Raw genomic sequence first — 22,687 nt, 5'->3', positions numbered from 1 at the left:
GTAGTTGATTGCTCCGGTCTATTGCCTGGGACCCGGAAGCAGTGTGCGGGTAGCACATGGGTTGCGCTTGGCTGAAGCCGGAGCTGTAGCAGGGGGGTAGGATCGTGTCTCCCATATGTGCGGAGGGCTTGGCAGGAGGGAAGCATGGATGAGTGTGACACTGCCCCCAGCAAGCTTGTTAGTGAGGGCGACTTCGTGGTACTGAAGAGGCAGGATGTGTTCAAAGCCGTGCAAGTGCAGAGGAGGAAGTAAGTAGGAGTGTTGGTGCAGTGACAGCAGTGCGCTCTCACACAGGGCTATGCGCATCAGCACTTCATTCAGCATGTTTAGCGCCTGCCATGCTGGCATCGTGTCTGTAAGGGGAAAAACACACGGAGCTACTAGTAGCAGCTACTTTTTCATGGTTACTAAACTCCAGAAAATACCCTGCCATAGACAATACTGAGAATTGCCTCTGCTAAGGGCTCTGGTACACGGGGAGATTAGTCGCCCGCGGCAAAACTCCCTGCTCGCAGGCGACTAATCTCCCCGAGTTGCCTTCCCTCTGCCATCCCACCGGCGAACATGTAAGTCGCCGGTGGGATGGCAGACGCGGCGGGGCGATTTCGGGAAATCGCCGAAAAAGCCTCGCGAGTCTTTTTCGGCGATTTGCGCGAAATCGCGCCGCCGCGTCTGCCATCCCGCCGGCGACTTACATGTTCGCCGGTGGGATGGCAGAGGGAAGGCAACTCGGGGAGATTAGTCGCCCGCGAGCAGGGAGTTTTGCCGCGGGCGACTAATCTCCCCGTGTACCAGAGCCCTTAAACACACGTAGAGACAATTATCAGTATATGATCAGTATTGTTTGTTTTAGTAGCTGTGATGATAAGTAGCTGCTACTAGTAGCTCTGTGTGTCTTCACCCTGAGGGCAGTGGTACACGGGGAGATTATTCGCCCACGACAAATCTTCATTGTCGCGGGCGACATCTCCCAATGTAAATGTAAATGTAAATGATCAGCATTGTCTATTTTAGTAGCCACAAGTAGCTTTGTGTGTCTTCACCCTAATGGTTATCGCTGTCACCTACTGGCCTGCTGATTCAGCATCTGTTATTGTGTGTAATTATAAAAGCAGAATGGTGACTAATGTTTGGTCGGCAAGTTTGTAGTTGGTCCTTAATCCTGGAGCATGCTGTGGGAAATGCTTGTCAGTAATTTGCTCTGTCAGGGGCAATTGTGCTGAACAAATGTATGTATATTTTTATTTATATAATAATCCTCATGCAGGCAGCACTGTATAACAGATATCGATTGTACCAATCATAGAAAACTCTTTACCCACTGGAAGTCCAACGCTCCTACATCATGCACATAATGAGCAAGCTGAGGGACTCCCTTATTAGGCTGATGCCACACACGGCGTAGGGCTGATTTTTTCGGCAAGCGGAAAAACGCTTGCCGAAAATTCAGCCCTACGCCTGCTACTTGTGCCTGCACCCGAATGAATGGGATACGCTTGGGTGCAGGCACATGTAGCCGATATACGCATGAAAACGCGAGAGAATGCAAAGTCTCGCGTTTTCATGCGTATATCGGCTACATGTGCCTGCACCCGAGCGTATTCCATTCATTCGGGTGCAGGCACAAGTAGCAGGCGTAGGGCTGAATTTTCGGCAAGCGTTTTTCCGCTTGCCGAAAAAATCAGCCCTACGCCGCATGTGGCATCAGCCTTATGTGCAAGCATGTCATCAAATATGACCAACCACACCAGGAGTTACCCAGCTATTGCAAGAGGCATGTTTTGGGGGAAAAAACAATTTAGACCCTTACTGGAGTGCAGGCTCTATAAGCTTTTTCAATGACAGATGCCCTTTAATGTAGCAACAAGTAATAGAAACCTGCATACTAGTACTGTAACTAAAAGTTCTAAGCACCATAGCAGAATTCCTAAACTTTGATTAATTTATTATTCTTTATTTATATAGCGTTGACACATAATGCTCCTGCTGGAACTGAATCTAGGATCCCAACGCTTCAGTGCTAATCACTATCCGATAGAGATTCTTTCTACTTCTAGAACCCACACCATCTTCTGATTCAGCTGTCTTTGTGTTGTCCCCACAAGCAAATGTCACTGCAAAGAGAATTATCCCATATTTCTGTATGTGCAAAAGTGCAGCAACAAATGTACAATATTTTGGGATTATCCTTAATGGTTTATGTTCAAGCTAGGATCTTCCTGCTGCTGTTAACTGACTCATATCCAATAGCAAGGAGTTGCAGCATACTGGTTTTGTAAACTGCTGGTAGAATGACCTCTTCATATTAAATAGCCCTGATAACAGTACCTAATAAGGGATTTCATAAATATTCTGTTAATGTGTGCTGATCAGATGATTGGGAACAGATATTATAGTGGCAAGGATATTTTTGTGACTGGGAAAGGTAGACAATTTTGGTCATATCCCCTCGTTTGTACGACAGTATCTGTAAATACAGTGGCTTGCAAAAGTATTCGGCCCCCTTGAACTTTTCCACATTTTATCACATTACAGCCACAAACATGAATCAATTTTATTGGAATTCCATGTGAAAGACCAATACAAAGTGGTGTACACGTGAGAAGTGGAATGAAAATCATACATGATTCCAAACATTTTTTACAAATAAATAACTGCAAAGTGGGGTGTGCGTAATTATTCAGCCCCCTTTGGTCTGAGTGCAGTCAGTTGCCCATAGACATTGCCTGATTAGTGCTAATGAGTAAATAGAGTGCACCTGTGTGTAATCTAATGTCAGTACAAATACAGCTGCTCTGTGACGGCCTCAGAGATTGTCTAAGAGAATATTGGGAGCAACAACACCATGAAGTCCAAAGAACACACCAGACAGGTCAGGGATAAAGTTATTGAGAAATTTAAAGCAGGCTTAGGCTACAAAAAGATTTCCAAAGCCTTGAACATCCCACGGAGCACTGTTCAAGCGATCATTCAGAAATGGAAGGATTATGGCACAACTGTAAACCTACCAAGACAAGGCCGTCCACCTAAACTCACAGGCCGAACAAGGAGAGCGCTGATCAGAAATGCAGCCAAGAGGCCCATGGTGACTCTGGGGGAGCTGCAGAGATCTACAGCTCAGGTGGGGGAATCTGTCCATAGGACAACTATTAGTCGTGCACTGCACAAAGTTGACCTTTATGGAAGAGTGGCAAGAAGAAAGCCATTGTTAACAGAAAACCATAAGAAGTTCCGTTTGCAGTTTGCCACAAGCCATGTGGGGGACACAGCAAACATGTGGAAGAAGGTGCTCTGGTCAGATGAGACCAAAATGGAACTTTTTGGCCAAAATGCAAAACTCTATGTGTGGCGGAAAACTAACACTGCACATCACTCTGAACACACCATCCCCACTGTCACATATGGTGGTGGCAGCATCATGCTCTGGGGGGGGCTTCTCTTCGGCAGGGACAGGGAAGCTGGTCAGAGTTGATGCGAAGATGGATGGAGCCAAATACAGGGCAATCTTGGAAGAAAACCTCTTGGAGTCTGCAAAAGACTTGAGACTGGGGCGGAGGTTCACTTTCCAGCAGGACAACGACCCTAAACATAAAGCCAGGGCAACAATGGAATGGTTTAAAACCAAACATATCCATGTGTTAGAATGGCCCAGTCAAAGTCCAGATCTAAATCCAATCGAGAATCTGTGGCAAGATCTGAAAACTGCTGTTCACAAACGCTGTCCATCTTATCTGACTGAGCTGGAGCTGTTTTGCAAAGAAGAATGGGCAAGGATTTCAGTCTCTAGATGTGCAAAGCGGGTAGAGACATACCCTAAAAGCCTGGCAGCTGGAATTGCAGCAAAAGGTGGTTCTACAAAGTATTGGCTCAGGGGGCTGAATAATTACGCACACCCCACTTTGCAGTTATTTATTTGTAAAAAATGTTTGGAATCATGTATGATTTTCGTTCCACTTCTCACGTGTACACCACTTTGTATTGGTCTTTCACGTGGAATTCCAATAAAATTGATTCATGTTTGTGGCTGTAATGTGACAAAATGTGGAAAAGTTCAAGGGGGCCAAATACTTTTGCAAGCCACTGTATAGCAATACCAGTTGTATCCTCACAAAATACATCTGTAGCAATACCAGTTGTATCCTCACAAAATACATCTGTTTTACCACTGATCATTTTCAGCTGCAGTCATATCTCCAAGGTAGCAGTGTTTATGCTACATCAAAATAAATGCTGAATGATTAGTCTTACACAGTAAATGCAAGGCCACCTTATTAGAAACCATTTCTTTATAAAAGTAGAAGACAGTTCGACTCTCAGCACAAATATTGGCAAAGCATCATTGATTTTCAGAGCACATCTTAATGCAGTGGCTCCCAGACCACATACTACATACACATACTAGGGCCTGAGCATTATGGGTACTTGCCTCGGCTCCCGAAGAGCTTGTTGGTGCAGTTGTCTTGGCTCCAAGAATTCTTACTGCTACAGTGAGGTGGCTTAAACAGCTTTTACTGGCAGTAACTTTAACTACCAGGGTGCCTACAGAACTCTGACTTCTTGGGCAATTGCTGGCTTTGGGCTGCCAGCTTCTGTGGGAAGTTGTTGGCACAACAGCAAAAAAAGATTCAAAGGATCCTTGCTGGCATATTTGATTACTTGTCGCTAAAATTTAATTGGCGGTGCAGCAGCAAGCCTGTACAGAATTATGGTTGTAAAGGGGCAGGTTTGTCACCGTTCTGGGATGGCTCCCTTTTTTTTGTTTCTGTGTTTCTTTTTACACTTTGATTTCAGGTACACCTTTATACACTAACAGAACCTTTGCATTCTACTTTTTTTTTTTTTTTATAGAAAAATAATATTTGAAAAGCAGTGGATCTATTTGGACAATGTAATTGGCAAACATTATGGCACCACATTTGAGATATGCAATGGAGGAAATCTTCAAACAAAGAGGACAGAAGTGACTACAACAGGTGCCTTTATATTATATCAACCAGTATTTTCTAATTGGTAATGGAGGTAAATTATATAAATATGGCTAGTTGTTATCTAAAACTAGCTTTGCATCTCAGTTATGTACATACACTAATAATTGGCTGGGAAACCACTACATATATGGTTTTTAGGCTGCAGAGTTTGTAGACCAGTAACTCCACATATTGTCGTATGTATTCAGATGTGATCCTCCGCAATTCTGCAAAGTGCAAGTCAAAATAATTTAGGGTAATAGAACTATTTCTTCTAAGCCATGAATATATATTGTCTAAAACTAAACGAAAACAGGCTGTAAAGGTTTTTGTAAACAGATTGATGTTGTCTGGAAACATAAAGGAAAAATAAACTGAAAAAGCCAGAAACGTTCCATTGCTTGTTAAAGGGGTTGTTCACCTTGAAATCATCTTTTAGTAGACCCTGACATAAAGAGACAATTTGCAATGGTTTTTATTCTTTATATTTTGTGTTTTTTAATTGGCTTTTTTAGAGCCCTTCAGTTTGGCAGTTCAGCAGCTATCTGGTTGCTAGGGTTTTGCTTACCTTAGCAACCAGGAAGTGTTTTGATTGAGAGGCTGGAGTATGAATAGGAATGAATAAAAAGAAAGATAAGAAATAAAAAGTAACAATATGTGGTCAGTGACCCCCATTTGAAAGCTAGAAAAAGGTACCAAAGGAAGGCAAATAATTAAAAAACTAGGAACTATTATAGGCATTCTATAATATACTAAAAGTTAACTTAAAGGTGAACCACCCCTTTAACTAAGCTTTGCAATTAAAATAATGTAAAGCATTTGAATTTTGTTTTGTCTTTTAGAGATGAAAGAAGCAGGGTCTGACAACCGCAACATAGTGGATGATGGGAAATCTCAGAAGCTCACTAGGGACGATATAGAGGCATTAAAAGAAAAGGGAATTAAAGGGGAGGTAAGTTCTGCGTGTTCATCCTGGGCCCCTTTCTGTTCATTTTTGGGCATTTTCATTTCGCAGGGCGTTTTGTTGCAAATAATTCTGCCCCCGTCAATCATCCCCCAGATAAAATTTGCAGACTGGATAGACTGGCGCATTTATATGTGATTCACCAAGGTGCTTGCGCCTATACATGCTTCTTTAAATTTGCACCTAGTCAGTTCTGCAAGCTTTACTGATTTACTAGCAGGTACTAATAAGTAGCCACACAAGTTGCTCTTGCGTTTGTACCTGTGTTTTGTGTATTGAAAAAAGCAGATTTGCACAAGTTCTAGCACAGCACCCAAATCTGTTCAGTAATCTCCACCTCTAGGAACTGTTAACAGGAAAGCTTGAATATTATTTTATTTGGTTATCACTACTAGATACTGTGTATCAGAAACTGGATGAATAAAACCTTTGTAGGGAGCAGAGTTAACTTTCAGAGGTTAGTGGGAAACCATAGAATTTGCTTTATACTGTAGGTCAGTTTCTGACTCACGTAACCTTTGGTGTAATTTGAAGTGTTGAGCATCCAACACATTAATCTTAACCGTATGGGTTTGACAAGGCGATAATGCTGTTATTGACTTTCTTCATCTTTGTCAAGATATATATGTTACTGGGGACAGTGGATGCTGTACAATGGGTATTATGCAGTGCTGCCTGTGTCAGATGCAGACAGATGAATTAGGATCTGTTTCTTTTGTGTCTGACATCAGTACTGACTGTTGATAGGGGCAATATTCTAGTCAACACTGGTTGTCTGACATGCAGGGATCCCTGTGGGAACACACAGTATATCTCCTGTGTGAAGGTCAGCATGTCTGTGTTGTTATATATGCTTCAGAACAAAGATTGAAGGGGTTGGATAACTTTATAGCAAGTGAAGAAATACAAGGTTATTGAAAATAGCTGCTAGTACAAGTTGATCCAAGGACTGGTCCCATTGCCATCTTGGAGTCTGGAAAGGTTCCCCCCCCCCCCCTTCTGAGGCAAATTGAAGAGGCTTCAAATGGAGTTTTTTGCCTTCTTCAAACAAACTAGTAACATACATAGTAACATAGTAAGTTGGGTTGAAAAAAGACATACGTCCATCAAGTTCAACCATAATGCCTATATATAACCTGCCTAACTACTAGTAGTAGTTAGACAGGTTTCAAATAGACATAAAAGGTTGAACTTGATGGACATGTGTTTTTTTTTTTTTTTTTTTTTTTTTTAAATTTAGCCTTACTTGTAATGATCTGTATTCACAAATGTTTTGAAAATGATCGCATAAATGGAAATGAATGTTGCATCGAGATATTACGATATCAGATATTAAGTCCAAATTCATAAAATGTATTGGCATCAGGTTCAGTGAATCAGACCTGTGTAGGTCTCTGTTAAAGGCAATGCAGTGTTAGTGAATAGGGATATGTCCTGTTGTGACATGGAGTTGTCAGTGAATAGCAATATCTTATTGGCATAAAACTGGGGTTTTCTCTTCCAGCATCTTTTACGACACAGCGATATTTTGAAAGTGTGTAATTAATGTTCTTCCAGTGTGTTTGTGGGTGTGCAATTAGATTTCATTGGCAGCCCCATGAATAACAGAGTTGTTTATCTTAACATATGTAGGTGGCAATGGATGCAATAAAAATAGGCAACATTGAAGTGTTTGCTAAAAGTGCTGTTTGTGCTTGGTACATGAAAATTCCTATACTGGCCTAGATTTATCTACATGCTATTATACAGTCTAGGGGTTGTAGTAATTACAGCTGGCCTTATCTCCAGTATTGTCATGCCCACTGGTCTAGTAGGACCTGCCTTCCTCTTCTTAATTGTTAGGGCATTAAAATGAGATAAATATGGGAGGGAATAAGGTGGCCAGCTAGCCTTACAGATAATGGCACTTGCCTGAAAACTGAGCCAGTAATGCTTTCTTAAAAGTTAGCAGTAAAAAGCAAAAGCATGGGAATTCCATATTCACTTCTTAATATTCCCATAGTGAGCTACAGGGAACCAGAAATAATGTAGCTGTTTAATGCTTGTGCGCTACTCCTGCATGTTTGTTCAGATATTGCTAACGCCTGCTAACTGCACCCATATGTTTATCTTGTTGCTAAGGGGGTCTCCGTGTGCTGTTCCCTTGAAATAAATAAGCTTTCTTATTTGTCAAAATCCTCTCTAGCAACCAGAGAAGCACACATTTCATGGCAATCCACGTCACTAGAGGAAAAGGTTAATTGGGTAGATGATGCTCAGTGGCTTTTCACACATGAACAATAGATCATGGCAGGTAAACTCTGACATAGTTAGCTGGGGTTTTCTGCCCTTAAGAGCCTGCTGGAATACATTGCTATCCGTGTATATGTTTTCTGAGCTCTATTTGCCAAAAGTTAAACACTTCCAGTATGAGAGGATCTCTGTATGGCAGCAGAAAATCATGGCCCAAGGGCAGGTTTATCCATTGTGCACATAGAACAGTGTTCTGTTTAGTATGTACTTTATAAAGACCACCCCAGATATGAGTGGTAAATCAGAAACGGAGCCTGCACATAGCCCTCAGCAACCCAATTCAATTCTGACCCAGCAAGTAACATCCTCTAGGGAGCTTACTCTACAATGCAGTTTTATGTGCTGCGCCACAAGGCATAGGAGTGGATGCCAAAACTGGCCATGGTAAAGCTGTACACCTAAAGCAAACGTTAAGCCTTGGCTGCCTTTATTTAAGGAACAGTAAGGCTGCTGATCCATCTCACATCACTATATTGTATCAAAAGGAAAAAGGACTCAGTCAGCACAACCACAGTAGTTCCATTTGCTACAATAGCTGCTTATGTTTATTAAATCCTAAATATGTCGTTGCTTGTCCTTTCGGGCAACACCAGGCCTCAATTTGCACTTATCGAGAGAGCCTCCGACAGATGCTTTTTGGTTTGATGAATTGCTTTCCTAATTGTACTCCGAGCCACACTATGATTTGACATCATACAGAAGATCAATAAAGACATTATAGTTTTTTCAAGTATTCTCTCTCTATTTCTCATAGCCACAGCTTGCTTCCTAATAGCTTCATCATACAGTTTAGGGAATAGGAATGCACCATATGGCTTTTATATTTAGTCAGAATGGCTTCGTGTGATTGCATAATACCTGGCCAACTACATAACTAATACTTTTTTTTTTTTCTTCTTAAAGGGGTGGTTTACCTCTACATTCTCTTTTAATATGATATAGAATACCCTATTCTTAGCAACTTTGGAATTGGTCTTCATTATTTTTTTTGTTTGTTTTTTAATAATTATTTGCATTCCACTTTTACATCTTTCCAGCTTTCAGTTAGGGGTCACAGGATTTGACAGATAAAAATGATTGTTTTGTGAGCTTGCAATGTTGTTTTTTATTCTCTTTCTATTCAGTCCCTCTCCTATTTATATTCTAGTTTCTCATTTAAACCTCTTGTTGCTAAGGTAAACCAAACCCTAGCAACCAGGTGGCAGCTAAAATTTCAGACTGGAAAGCTGCTGAACAAAAAGCTGAATAACTGAAAAACCACAAAATCAAGACCAATTGCAAATTGTCTCAAAATATTACTGTCTACATCATACTATAATAGTTAAAGGTGAACAATTCCTTTAAAATCAGCTGTATTATCATACTTTATGGTCATTTTTTTCATACATTCATAGACCTCAGTGATCTCAGATCCTATCTAGAAAGCTGTTGTTTTTGCATTGAGTCCTAAGGGGCAAAGAAAAGCCTAAAACTATGGGGGTGACAGTTTGTTACTTTCCCCCAGACCATTGCATTTCTTCTTAGGAAACAAAAACAATAATCTCAGAATCTTTTTCTCAATTGGTCACTGATGGGCACTTAATGAATTGCCATCCCTCGGGGATTTAGGCTTCCCTTGTTTCCCTGTGTTACACACGGAGATTATTAGTAATTGCAGGTTTCTGGGTTTGAATTGATTTTACTGATACTGCCTCAATTACTTGCGTCATAAAAGGTAATAAAACCTATTTCTAGCCAGATACAATTGACTTGATTAAGACAAGAAATCTTAGCAAGGCAGTTTAACTCTATGGTGTTTTAAAGTGAAATAGATATATATTTTTGGTAAGTGTTGGGGGGAGAGATAATATATTATTACAGAACAGATTGATTGCCATTTGTGTTATTCTTATCTCATGTTTAAACAAATATTAAATATACACACTGAATGTATTTTATCCTAGGCAATCGTTCAGCAGCTCATTGAGAACAGTGCAACATTTCGAGACAAGACAGAATTTGCCCAAGAGAAGTATATAAAGAAAAAAAAGAAAAAGTATGTTTTTATTGTTGTTCATAGAAATGTACAGACTATAGAAATATTATCTATTACTTTGCGGAAAGGCTGGTTTGGGCTATGATCACTATGTGATTTGTAGTACCACTTTTATACTTATTTTTGGAGACCATGCTTTTCCATAGACTTCATTGGAACAGTGCCACCACCTTCATATATGCTGTAGTAATAGAGAAAATTTTGAAAAGTTGTCTAGAGCCCTGCACATAGGGGTTATGTAATAATGAGCACTAAGTTTGCCCAGGTGCAGTAACCTATAGCAACCAACTAGCAGGTAGCATTAAATGGTCAAACATTTTATTGGTTGCTATGGGGTACTGCTACCAGGCAAACTTTTTTGTTTAGTGTTTTCGATTCACATTTCATGGCAGCTCAGAAACCTAATAATAATTAGCCCTGTAGCTTCTATGACAGGTGAACCTCCATTTTCTTCTTGGTGTTTTCCAATGACCCCCTAAACTTAGCTTTCAGCAGCAGCCCAGAGTGCACTGAGCATGTGTGGTGTCACTGACACTCAGAAGATGTCCCAACAAGATCCAAGATAGAGTTGCCGAGGTCAAATTTGAAGACCTGGATTATTAGTGTTATAGGGCTGCTACACCTCACCTCTCTACTTGTATAGTGGCAAATTGCTACTGAGTTGAAAATATGTGGATGCTTTTTAAATTGTAATAAACAATTACTGCATAAACATATAAAAAAGTCTGAGCAATTGTCCTTTTCATCTAGATTATTACAATTTTGAAGGACTTAGGAAAAAATGTAATGTTTGAATAGGGCTGGCTTTTGTATTACATTCATATAACTTTGTCACATGTGTATCATGTACAGATATGAGGCAGTGATTACAATCTTAAAGCCCTCTACGCGTATTCTGGCAATGATGTACTATGCAAGGGAGCCTGGGAAAATCTGGTAAGATGATTTTTGTTTTTTATGAATAAGTGCACAAGAGCTGCCCCCTCTTAGCCTGGACCCTCGCAGTTTGAAAGCCAGTGTGTATAACATTTACCTGGACCTGGGGTTTTACGGATAAGGGATCTTTCCATAATTGGATCTCCATAACTTAAGTCTGCTGAAAATAATTTAAATATTAAATAAACCCAATAGGGCTGTTCTGCCCCCAATAAGGGGTAATTATATCTTAGTTGGGATCAAGTACAGGTACTGTTTTATTATTACAGAGAAAAGGGAATCATTTAACCATTAAATAAACCCAATAGGGCTGTTCTGCCCCAATAAGGGGTAATTATATCTTAGTTGGGATCAAGTACAGGTACTGTTTTATTATTACAGAGAAAAGGGAATCATTTAACCATTAAATAAACTCAATAGGGCTGTTCTGCCCCCAATAAGGGGTAATTATATCTTAGTTGGGATCAAGTACAGGTACTGTTTTATTATTACAGAGAAAAGGGAATCATTTAACCATTAAATAAACTCAATAGGGCTGTTCTGCCCCCAATTAGGGGTAATTATATCTTAGTTGGGATCAAGTACAGGTACTGTTTTATTATTACAGAGAAAAGGGAATCATTTAACCATTAAATAAACCCAATAGGGCTGTTCTGCCCCCAATAAGGGGTAATTATATCTTAGTTGGGATCAAGTACAGGTACTGTTTTATTATTACAGAGAAAAGGGAATCATTTAACCATTAAATAAACCCAATAGGTCTGTTCTGCCCCCAATAAGGGGTAATTATATCTTAGTTGGGATCAAGTACAGGTACTGTTTTATTATTACAGAGAAAAGGGAATCATTTAACCATTAAATAAACCCAATAGGGCTGTTCTGCCCCAATAAGGGGTAATTATATCTTAGTTGGGATCAAGTACAAGGTTCTGTTTTGTTTTTTTTACAACAGAGAAAAAGGAATCATTTTTAAAAATTTTAATTATTTGCTTATAATGAAGTCTGTGGCAGATGGCCTTTCCGTAATTCGGAACTTTCTGGATAAGGGATCCCATACCTGTACTGCTTTTTATAGGTTTAACCATTCTATTTTTTACACCAATAAGGGATACTCGGTTTCAACTAAAGCCAACCAGACTGGTAAAGAAGCAAGCAAGGCTGACTTACATATCATTTAAGTCAGAGCTTTTTGGATAATGGGTTTCTGGATAACAGATCCTTAACCTGTAGAATAATATTTTCAGTCCTGTTAAGTATTCATAGTGTGTATATGATGTGCTTTATTTGCTAGCCAGCTGCGCTATGATACCCTCGCACAGATGCTAACCCTGGGTAATATTCACGCCGGCAGTAAAGTCATCGTCATGGAGACGTGTGCTGGTTTGGTCCTGGGAGCTGTTATGGAGCGCCTGGGAGGTAGGCCGTAAATTGAATTTTCATATATATTTTAGCCAGTTGCTTATTGTGCACAACAAAATAAAGGACAGTAGCAGCGGGAGAGCCAAATAATTTCTGCATCTGTAAAATGGGTCATTTAAAACTGTTCAAGAGGAAATAACTGCAAGCCATTACAGAATTGGTTCAGAGTTATATATTTATAAGGGCTGTGCTTTTATATGAACATTTGTCAGTGAAGCTAGCCGTATGTATTTCTTTGTCGATAAGCACATTGATCTTTACTGTACCCTAAAGGAATCCTCTTTCTCCCAGCCTTCATTCATTCTCTTAATAATAAACTCCGCGGCAGCCAAGTGACACTGACACCTGATGGATTAGGGAATCCTATAGAAGCAGAAGGAAGGCAGTTGGGAGGATTAGGTTTTTCATAGCTGTCAATGCTGGGCCTTGATCTGGTGGTTGGGAATCAAGATAATTAGTAAGTAGGAAGAAAATGAAATCCAGGCAGGCATTATCTCTATCAAGTCATGGCGCTTATGATAATTCTGTTTAGTATCGATGCTGTCAGTCAATATCAGGAAGCTTACAGCCAGTTGCAAATGAAGGGTTAATCACAGCCGTGCTAATGCTGCCATGATATGCTACAGAGCAGCAATTTCATGCTCCCTTTCTTTTGCATTTCCAGCATGTGCCCGTGTATATATAATTAATGATTAAATGATTTACCCTAGGATATACCTGTGTTTGGCACTTACCCTATGTATGGTCATGTCCCATGTACTGAACACCCTTCTTTCACTAGTTTTGCCACCTCCTTGCCGTTCACAAAGAAATCCCCATGAAACCCAGTAGCACCCAAAGGATAGGTGATCCCATCCCTCTGATGATGCAGATTATCCCATGAGACTGGACATGGTGGGATAATTATGCATTTACCCAGAACTGTACTCTTATATTCCCTGGCCAGCAGGTCAGAGCAGATGGCATTAATGTTTACAATTACCAGTACAGCTTTCAATGAAATGCAAGTCTCTAGCACAGTAAATATCTCATTAATATCTTAATGAAGACTGCCTAATTTCCCTCTTTTGCGAAGTTAATGCATTTTTAAATGTCAACTGAATCCAGATGCTGACAGGTGGAGGTTTAGGTTTTTATTCACATCCACAAGCCTTTTGTTTAATAAATGCACATAGAGCAGCCGAGTGTCAGGCAAGGATAATGAGGAAGCTCCTATATAAATGGCAGACTGAGCTTAGTTTGTGTTGGGTATGGAGTTCAAGTGGTAGCAGAAATTCTATCTGTGTTCTTATTTTGTAACATTCAGCCGACACACAGCCTACATGTAACACCATGACCATAAGTTGCTAAAACATGAACACCAGTAAGTATGGGCTTAATGTCTGTATTACAGCCAGAACCAAATATACTGATATGTACATGTCAGCCAGTGTCCCTTTCCATATCACTTCATTTGTACTCACCTTAAAGGTGAACAAAAGCCTTCACCAGAGGACCTGCTTGATGTTCTTATCGCAGCAATCTTGCCCCAGGAACATGTGCTTTTGAAACTGAAATGGCTGTGACTTCAACAGTACATGGTCCTGGCTGGCAATTACTAAAAGAGGACATCAGGCAGCGCAAGATGGTGCCTACCAGCTCTGCAAGTTTCTCTGTTTTATGGACAGGTATTACAAACGGCAGTATTTGGGGTCTGTAGTGGTGGTTCAGGATTGGGGGGATGCTGTGGAGGAGGGGGTTAGTGATTTTAAAAAGGCTTTTTTTCTCCTTTAGGAACTTAAGCATTTTTTTCATCTAAGCTGTGAGCAAGGGATCTTGTAGGAGTATAGGATTCCCACTGGATACTCATGATGTCCTTTGCTCAGTACGGCAGGCTGATTTAAGACTGACTCACATTCTGTGATGCACGTGTGCCATACCAAAAACTTCCATATGTCCACATTGGGAAGAGAAAGATAATGCATCCATGTGTTTTTGGATAATATCTTCTTTTCCACTTACAAACACTGGGACGGTAGGCATTCATGGGCAGATTAAAGCTGACAATTTGGCCCATTACGGTTGATTTAGAAGCTTATCTGCCCTTGTATGGGTCCCTCTGATCGTCCGGCCTACCAGTATCTTGGCTGAAATTTGCCCAGATGTCAATCAGGCAGGTTTAAAAATCTCATTTGGACAATAAACACATCAGCTAGTTGATGCGGCCCTTGCCCTGACGTGTGCTGTTGTTGTGATCCGATCCTTTGGCCCTAAGCCCGATATTGCCTACCTTAATATGGGCATATCTGGAAAAGATCTGCTTGTTTGGCAACCTCGCAAACCTGTTTAAATGGGAAATGGCAAAAATGCCTGGGTAGTGTGACTTGAATATGGGAAAAAGGATTGATTCAGCATTGGCTTATGTTTGCATATGTCTCAGGATTGGGCTCGGTTATACAGATGTACCCCGGCGGAGGCCCCGTCAGAGCAGCAACAGATTCTTTCGGTTTTCCAAAGTCCTTCTATAAAGGTTTATACGAGTTTCCATTAAACAAAGTGGAGAGTCTCCTCACGGGGACATACTCCTGTCGTACCAGCTTCTCAGAACTTAACCCGACACTCGAGAATGATGAGAGCGGTGAAACCCAGGACCTTAATCGAGACAATGGGGAGGACTCCAACTCTGCCACAGAATCTGAATCTGTCATGGACACTAATGCACAACAACAACAGGAGGGTGTGGAGGGCAGTTGTGAGGGAGCATTAAGCAAAGAGAAAGCACAGAAAATGGAAAAGAAACAGCTGGTAAGTTTGAATATACATACATACATACATACATACATACATACATACATACATACATACATACATGATAGAGGGAGGGCACTCACCAAAAAAACAGCCTGGTAAGTAGAGCTGGGCGGTATGACCAAAAATTTATATCACGGTATTTTTCAAAATTATATCGGTGTCACGGTATTTGACGGTATTTTTTTCCATGCATGATTAGGTGTTAACCCCATTTCCTAATAAATTAGAGAATAATTACTGCAGTATTGAAAATCAGAGTCAGGCAAGCGAAGGATCGGCAACAGAAAGTCGTAAGGTAAATCAGGCAGGCTTAGTTTCCCAGGCAAGGCCGCAGACAACATAGCACAGGAGGAGGCGTTTGATAGCTTTAAATACCCCCCACGCATGCGCAGAACCGGCGCCATCAGCGCGTCACGGACGTGCACGCTTTGACATTTACGTGCGCTTTGAAGCACGTGCACCTGGACGCGCGTGCGCAACGTCCCGCAGACAACGGGACGCGCGCGCACGCAAGGAGGCGCGCGAGACCGGGCCGCACGGGACCGGGCTGCACGGGTGAGTACCCTGACACCCCGGTATTGCGGTATCTGAAAAATTAATATAGTTTTAAAAAAAAAAAAACACCGGTATTCGGTATTAAACGGTATATCGCCCAGCCCTACTGGTAAGGCAATAACCATGTAGACAATGAAGGACTCAGCACTCACAGGACTTCAAAAGAATCTTTAATTTGCAGATATCAACGTTTCGGTCACATCCTGGGACCTTTTTAAGAAATTCTTTTGATTGGGATTCTTTTTTGAGTCTTGAGTCCTTTGTTGTGTATATATATATATATATATTCTTTTTTTGCTCTAAGAGATAATTGTAGTAAGGGATAAGAGAAGCAGTTGATAGTGGGTGAACAGTTTTTGATTTAAAATGGCAATTATAGTTCTTTTTAAACTTCAGGAATACATTTTCCCCTGCCACAGGGCTGCTCTACCACCCTGCAGGTTCAGCAACTCTCTGACCATAAGGTTATACCCCTTAAACGTGCTCTTGTATTTTTTTTCTAGTTTGTCCTCCAGCTAACCCAGTACTTACATCTGAATCGCACTAGCACATGTGCAGGTCCCTTACTGAAGTTACCTAATAGGCTGCTGAGTACATTAAAGTGCTTAATGGATGTTAATCTAGCAACAGTAAAGGCTTATATAAACTTGATGAGCCTATCAGTAACTAGAAAGGTTCAACCTTTAGCCCCAAAACTCATACTCTATATATCAGTTGCCCTGAGGTCCCTTCATATTTGAACCACACATCACTATAGCTTTTACTGCGCACGTGTGCGGCTTTAAGATCTGCACTTGCTCCAAGCCTGAGCCTGATGCAAAGGGGAGAAGCAGAGGTGACACATGGGAAGCGACAGAATAGAAGAGGGTACTGAGAATTTATGGGCAAAGATTAGCAGACAAAAACATTTGGATAGATGTATTGTCTTAATTTCACATTATCTTCATGCTAAACATTCTATGTAAAACTTTTCTTGCCCTTTAAATTGCGAAATATATGTCCCTTTCATCTATTTCTGCCGAAAATTTCCCCTTTAGAAAATAAAGTTGATTAACATATTAAACACTGCATCTCTAGAAGCGGCTTATTGAATCAGATAAAGCCTTTCTACCCAATTTCTCTTCAAACAAGGCTTTGATTAGAGCGGCTGTTATCTCTTTATCTTTAATGTTCTGTTGCTGCTCCACGGGCCAACAATGAACACTGGGTAATAAATATTAAAATAAGAAACTGACAGAAGATATCAGAACATTGCTCTTTCCGTAGCTCTGAGCTAATGTATATTAAATAGGAGTTTGTTAAAAGAACTAAGAATATCTGCTCTCCTATAAAATCTGATCTCGCTTCCTCTACTATTTATATAATAGAACCACAGAAGGGCTTTGCTATAATTTGGAGAAAAGGGGATACTCAATTTTCCACAGCAGAGATAAGTCTGATGGATAATGTACAAGTGGCCATACACAGCCACCTTTCTATTGTTCTGCCCCTTTGGCTACACCTCTCTTTATTCTCATCTGCCAATATGCCTTTGACTGGGATTCAAAACAGGCCCTGGCAATTTAAGTGCAGAGAGGCACAAACATCCCCCCCACCAGCCCAATAAATATCGACTGACTGTGGTATCCTACAGCAGCCCCTCTGGCATTTGCCAGAACCCACAGATTGCCAGTCCGGGACCTGACTGTCATGGTTTAATCAGCTGACAAATAAAAAAATCTATACCCTGACAGATTTTGTATGATTTTATCAGTGCAGGTACATGTATATTCAGGTTAATGGTAACTATCTTATTAATGAAAATAGGAATCACTTATAATGAATTTAAAAAAGGTTCAATTTCTGAAGCAATGAAGTGCACTTTACTCTCAGCAATGGGTCTCTCTCCATGCAGCTTTGTGTCAGTCGGTTATTATGAAAGTAAGCTCTGGGAAAATGTTGCACCTGTTATTCCATAAACCCCATTTATGTTTCAGGCTCTGGAAAGAAAGCGGAAACAGGATGAAAAAAGACGGAAAGAATCAGAAGCAGCCGCTCTGTTGCAAGATAAAAACGCTGATGGGTGAGTTTGAATGCAACTTTTATGGTTCTTAGTCAGGAACCCACCAGGCTGTTTGCCCCAGGCTGATGTTAATGTATCCAGGGCCGGCTATGACTTAGTGTTCATCATAAGCCCAGTTTATAGCCTGATTTCATGGGGTTTTCAGCTGGAAGAAATAAACACTACTGCTGGGCCTGCAAAGTGCAATACAATTTGTACCACTGGCAAAATTCCTTCTGCCAAGTTTACATTTGTTGCCTGATCAATTATTTTAACTACTTATCAGGCTTAGGATTTGTAATATCTTTTTTTAAGATATTGCAGAAATTCATTTCTCGTTGGGTTTCTAATGGAGGTTCTAGGGAACTGATGAAACAATTTATTGCTCTTTCTCTTGTTTCATCTCGGTGAAGTGGGGGAAATGAAAGAAAATACAGGGCTGATTAAAGGGATGCACAAGCATCACTTCATGTCTTTTAGAGGAGAATAAAGGTAAATTATTTTTGTTGATTTTGCCCAGGACTGATTTTTTGCTGGATTTTCATTTACCCTTTTTTGTTTCATTACTGTGACGTTTTTCTACCTTAAACAAACAAGTTCAGTGGCAGCAAAACATGGGGAAAGAAAAAAACATTTATATTTTGCAGATAGGTAAATGAGTTTCAAAATGATGCGTAGAAATCCTTTCTATTTATTGGCATTGGCTAGTTAAGCCACACCCCTCATTGCCAATACAGGTGCCACTACATCATAGACTGATGTTTGAAACAATCCCATGCTGCCTGCTGTGTGGCAGCAGTTTGGGGAAGGCCCTTTCCTGTTTCAGGAGAATAATAAAAGTATATACAGTAATGTCCATACAGTTGGGTTACAGACATGGGAGTGGAAGAATGCAAATGTCATGCACCCTGGTGATGTGTGGCTCAACAAAAAGTTAACCCGACCCTAACGTTGCCAGACCCAACTTGTCCCGGTGAGCCATCGGTACTCCACATCCATTCCACCTATCTTTGGCATCACCAGAGGGGGAGCGGTTAAATCGGGCCTAAGTATATAAATAGTGAGGGCCAGAGGACAATGAGGGACATGCTGATGTTGCCCACAACTCACCAAGGACGTGTGTCAGCTGGCACAAACCCAGCTTTCAGGCCAACGTGCACATCACTATTGCGCACAATTCTGACTTCAGCCTGACTGCGGGATGAACACCAATAAGAGCCAGGCCTGATCTCCCAATATCAGTGTCCAACCTCTTACATATGAATTTAAACAAAACTTTCCAGTATTGTTCCACATCTAGTGGGAAGTCTTCCCAGAAGAGCAAAGGTGTTTTATCAGCAAAGAGAGGACCAAGATAGGTGTTAGTGCAAGAAGAGTTAATACTCAGTGTTTTATGCACCTTTACATTGGTAGGAAACAGGGCCGGAACTAGGGGTAGGCAGAAGAGGCAGCTGCCTAGGGCGCAACGATTGGGGGGCGCCAGGCAGCCTCTCCTGCCTACCCCTAGTCCGCTCTCTTTAATCATTGCCCCCGCCACTTGTCCTTACACGGTGGGGGCAATGATCCATCGAATCGCAACGCGAACCCCGCGTTCAACTGTGCATGCTCGCCAAAGGGGGGGGCGAATAAGGAAGGTGCAGGGGGCGAGGTGGCTGACCGGGTTGCCCCGCCCCTGGTAGGAAATATATTTAAAAGAAGTAGATATAAGAGACACATTAGTAAATTTGTGAAGGGGGGTGGTAGGTTCTTGGAAATATATAGTTCATTGACCAATAAGACCATAAAGTGCATTTTAGAGCTGTTTAGGTTTTGATTAAATCTTTCCATTGACCCCTGAAAATCTGTTTGATGGTAAAAGATACAGTGTTTACATTGTTACTGGCTCTCATTATTGTGTCTGCTCAGAGCCTCGGACTTTATATGAATTTCAGGGAATATTTTTGGAGTTAAATGAAACAAAATGTAATTGTGCATACATTTCTTAAATCTGTACAGAAAGCAATAAAGGACAAGGTAAAGCTAATTCACTGCCATCGTACCTCTCTCTCCCAGCCATCCCCTCCATAGAGTTAGGCTTGTACATGGGAACGTTTAGAAAATCAAAAAATGTTACTTAAGTCTAAGTCACACGTGGGAGAGACAGGTATGGTAGCATTCCCCTAGTCAGTGCTGGCTTTCCAAAAAGGAGCAGCAGTCTGGGTAAAAAAATAGCCTTTTAATTCAGAGTGATGGGCACCTTTCATTAAATTAGTTTCCCTTGTCCATAGCATTCCATGGGATTCAACATCCTAGGCTGGGGATAATGACTCCTGAAGGCTTAGACATCATAAATATCAATATTTTGATCAAACAACGGAGCCTATTGAATCAAATGGACTGTTGGATCAGTTCCTACATATTTCCTTGATAGCAGCGCAAAGCAAATAAGTATTATTATTAAGTAATAGCAGAAAATGATGCTAAAAAAAATATACAGGTATGAGATGGATCCATTATCCAGAAAACAATGGTATCTGAAAGAGCAGCAAATGGTATCTATAGTATAAATGAGTACTAACCTCACATCAGTGTTTAATTTGCATTATTTTCCCTTTGCAGATTAATTGTAGCCTCGCGATTCCATCCCACTCCTCTGCTGCTCTCCTTGCTGGAATTTGTTGCTCCTTCCAGGCCTTTTGTAGTATATTGCCAGTACCAGGAGGTCTGTATGAGTTCTGCCTGTTATCATTTCTGTCTCTGATTTTAGTAACCAAGATATTGGCAAAATCTACTACTTTTTAAAGCAAATGTTTCACTTTATGTGTTCACGGCAAAAACTAAAAGTCTGCCTTTTTAATGGTCTTTGGAAAATGCTTATTTGCTCTCCTTAATACAACTTGAAGCCCAATACAATGGTCAGTTATGGTGGGATTAGGACCCAACATGTATTTGCAATACGTATTTAGCAAAATGTCCCAGGTTATCTAATATGTTCTTGTATTTGTTACCTATTTATGGGAGGAAACTTTGCGTGACTTTGAAAAATGAAGCATTGCAAATGCCATCCCACTGACGATTCACTTTATTTCCGGGGGGGCATTTCGGGGAGATTAGTCAACTGTGTTTGCCAAGTTTTAACTGTGGGCGACTAATCTCACCATGGGCCCTTGCCCTAAAACTGGGCAGTGCATCTATTACTGATAAGAAGGCTTTGTCCTGTACATTCATCCCATGTCTGTGCCTTTTCAGCCTCTACTAGAATGTTATACAAAGCTAAGAGAAAAGGGTGGAGTAGTTAATCTGAAGCTGTCTGAGACCTGGCTGCGGAATTATCAGGTAATGTACCATAAGCACAATGAAATCACCTGATATATATACACAAATGCAAACAATGACGGCTCTCCCAGGAGTTTGCACAACATGAGTCAAAAATAGTCAAAGGACATGTAGGTCACAAAAAAATAAGGCTTTATTTATCCATCGGACATTTCAGTTCCTAAGTGGAGGTTTCGTCAGGGAGCACTCCCTAAAAACAATTAACTGCCCCAGGTGCTGGGCAAAAATGTATGTAAATGAAGAACAGAATATATATAGATAGAGATAGAGATATATAGAGATAGATAGATATATATAGATAGATATAGATAGATAGATAGATATATATAGATATATAGATATATAGCCAGTAAGCAGCACACCATCAGCATTGGATGATACCTGGGTGCCAGTGCATAATTGTAATAGGTATAACAATACAATGCAGGATTAATAATGGCCTCTGGTGAAGCACTGTATGCTTGTCTATATATATTAAATTCATTTTTTTTTTTTTTTAAAGATTTCATGACATTAGCAGTTTTTACATTAACACCATGAATTACATTCTAGTAATCCTGAAAAACATTATAAAAAAACAGTAGCACGGCTGGCTTTTAGTCTAGTCACTATTTGGGCCAATATCAGCCGACATTGCCACCATGTTTCTATTCATATTGCTATTGTTCACTGTATTATTGTGTTCTAACGCTGTGACCTGCTACAGGTTGCCCTTAGCCCTGTCTATGTGTTTTTGTAAGGTTTCATTGCAAATTTCTCTAATTTTGTAACTAGTGGTAATCTGTTCTTTTCATTAGGTTTTGCCAAACCGAAGTCACCCTAAACTGGTCATGAGCGGTGGGGGAGGGTACGTACTTCATGGTACCACAGTGGCAGCAGAGCGTGCAAAGCCAAATACCAGCACTATAGAGAAGAGTGAAGAACCTGCAACCAAAAAGATGAAAGTCGAGGAAGAAGAGAGCTAACATTAGAAAGACTATTTCCCATTAGGATGGCCGGGTCATTTCAGCAGAGCCAACCCCCGTTCTCTTCGATTCTTTGTACATTTATACTATGTATAGAGGTATATTTCAGTTGACATTTTTTTTTTTTAACTCTTTCCAAATATTCAAGCATTTGGCTTCGATTTGTGTTCATGAAAATAAAAGTCACAACTGCTTCAGAGGGTTTTCTTTTTCTGGTATTTTCAGTGAGTCATTTGGAAAGCTTGATGGTATGAATTATTCAGCATAGCTGCAAAGAGATGGGCACTGAACCTGCAATGTGTTCCAACATCCCCATTCGGCGGTGTAGGCACCACAAGTGTATTTCCTGCGTATTGTTATGAGGCCGCTGCTTTCATATTTCTATTTTTTATTTTAAGCAAGCAAAAT

At 40.6% G+C, this 22,687-nt stretch overlaps 1 protein-coding gene across 1 annotated transcript; it reads left to right on the top strand.

Annotated features, from left to right (window-relative positions):
• Positions 1-46: 46 nt before the first annotated feature.
• On the top strand, positions 47-22,476 carry trmt6 (tRNA methyltransferase 6). The gene is made up of 11 exons (NM_001005034.1): positions 47-248; positions 4,849-4,973; positions 5,810-5,919; positions 10,167-10,258; positions 11,111-11,194; positions 12,486-12,610; positions 15,033-15,397; positions 17,935-18,020; positions 20,598-20,700; positions 21,228-21,314; positions 22,112-22,476. Exons 1-11 carry the CDS (start codon positions 145-147, stop codon positions 22,277-22,279), a joined length of 1,449 nt encoding a protein of 482 aa, NP_001005034.1. The 5' UTR covers positions 47-144; the 3' UTR covers positions 22,280-22,476.
• Positions 22,477-22,687: the final 211 nt, after the last annotated feature.

Source organism: Xenopus tropicalis, chromosome 5 (assembly GCF_000004195.4).
Source record: "Xenopus tropicalis strain Nigerian chromosome 5, UCB_Xtro_10.0, whole genome shotgun sequence".
Taxonomy (NCBI): domain Eukaryota; kingdom Metazoa; phylum Chordata; class Amphibia; order Anura; family Pipidae; genus Xenopus; species Xenopus tropicalis.
This window is presented reverse-complemented; position numbering and strand designations above follow the sequence as displayed.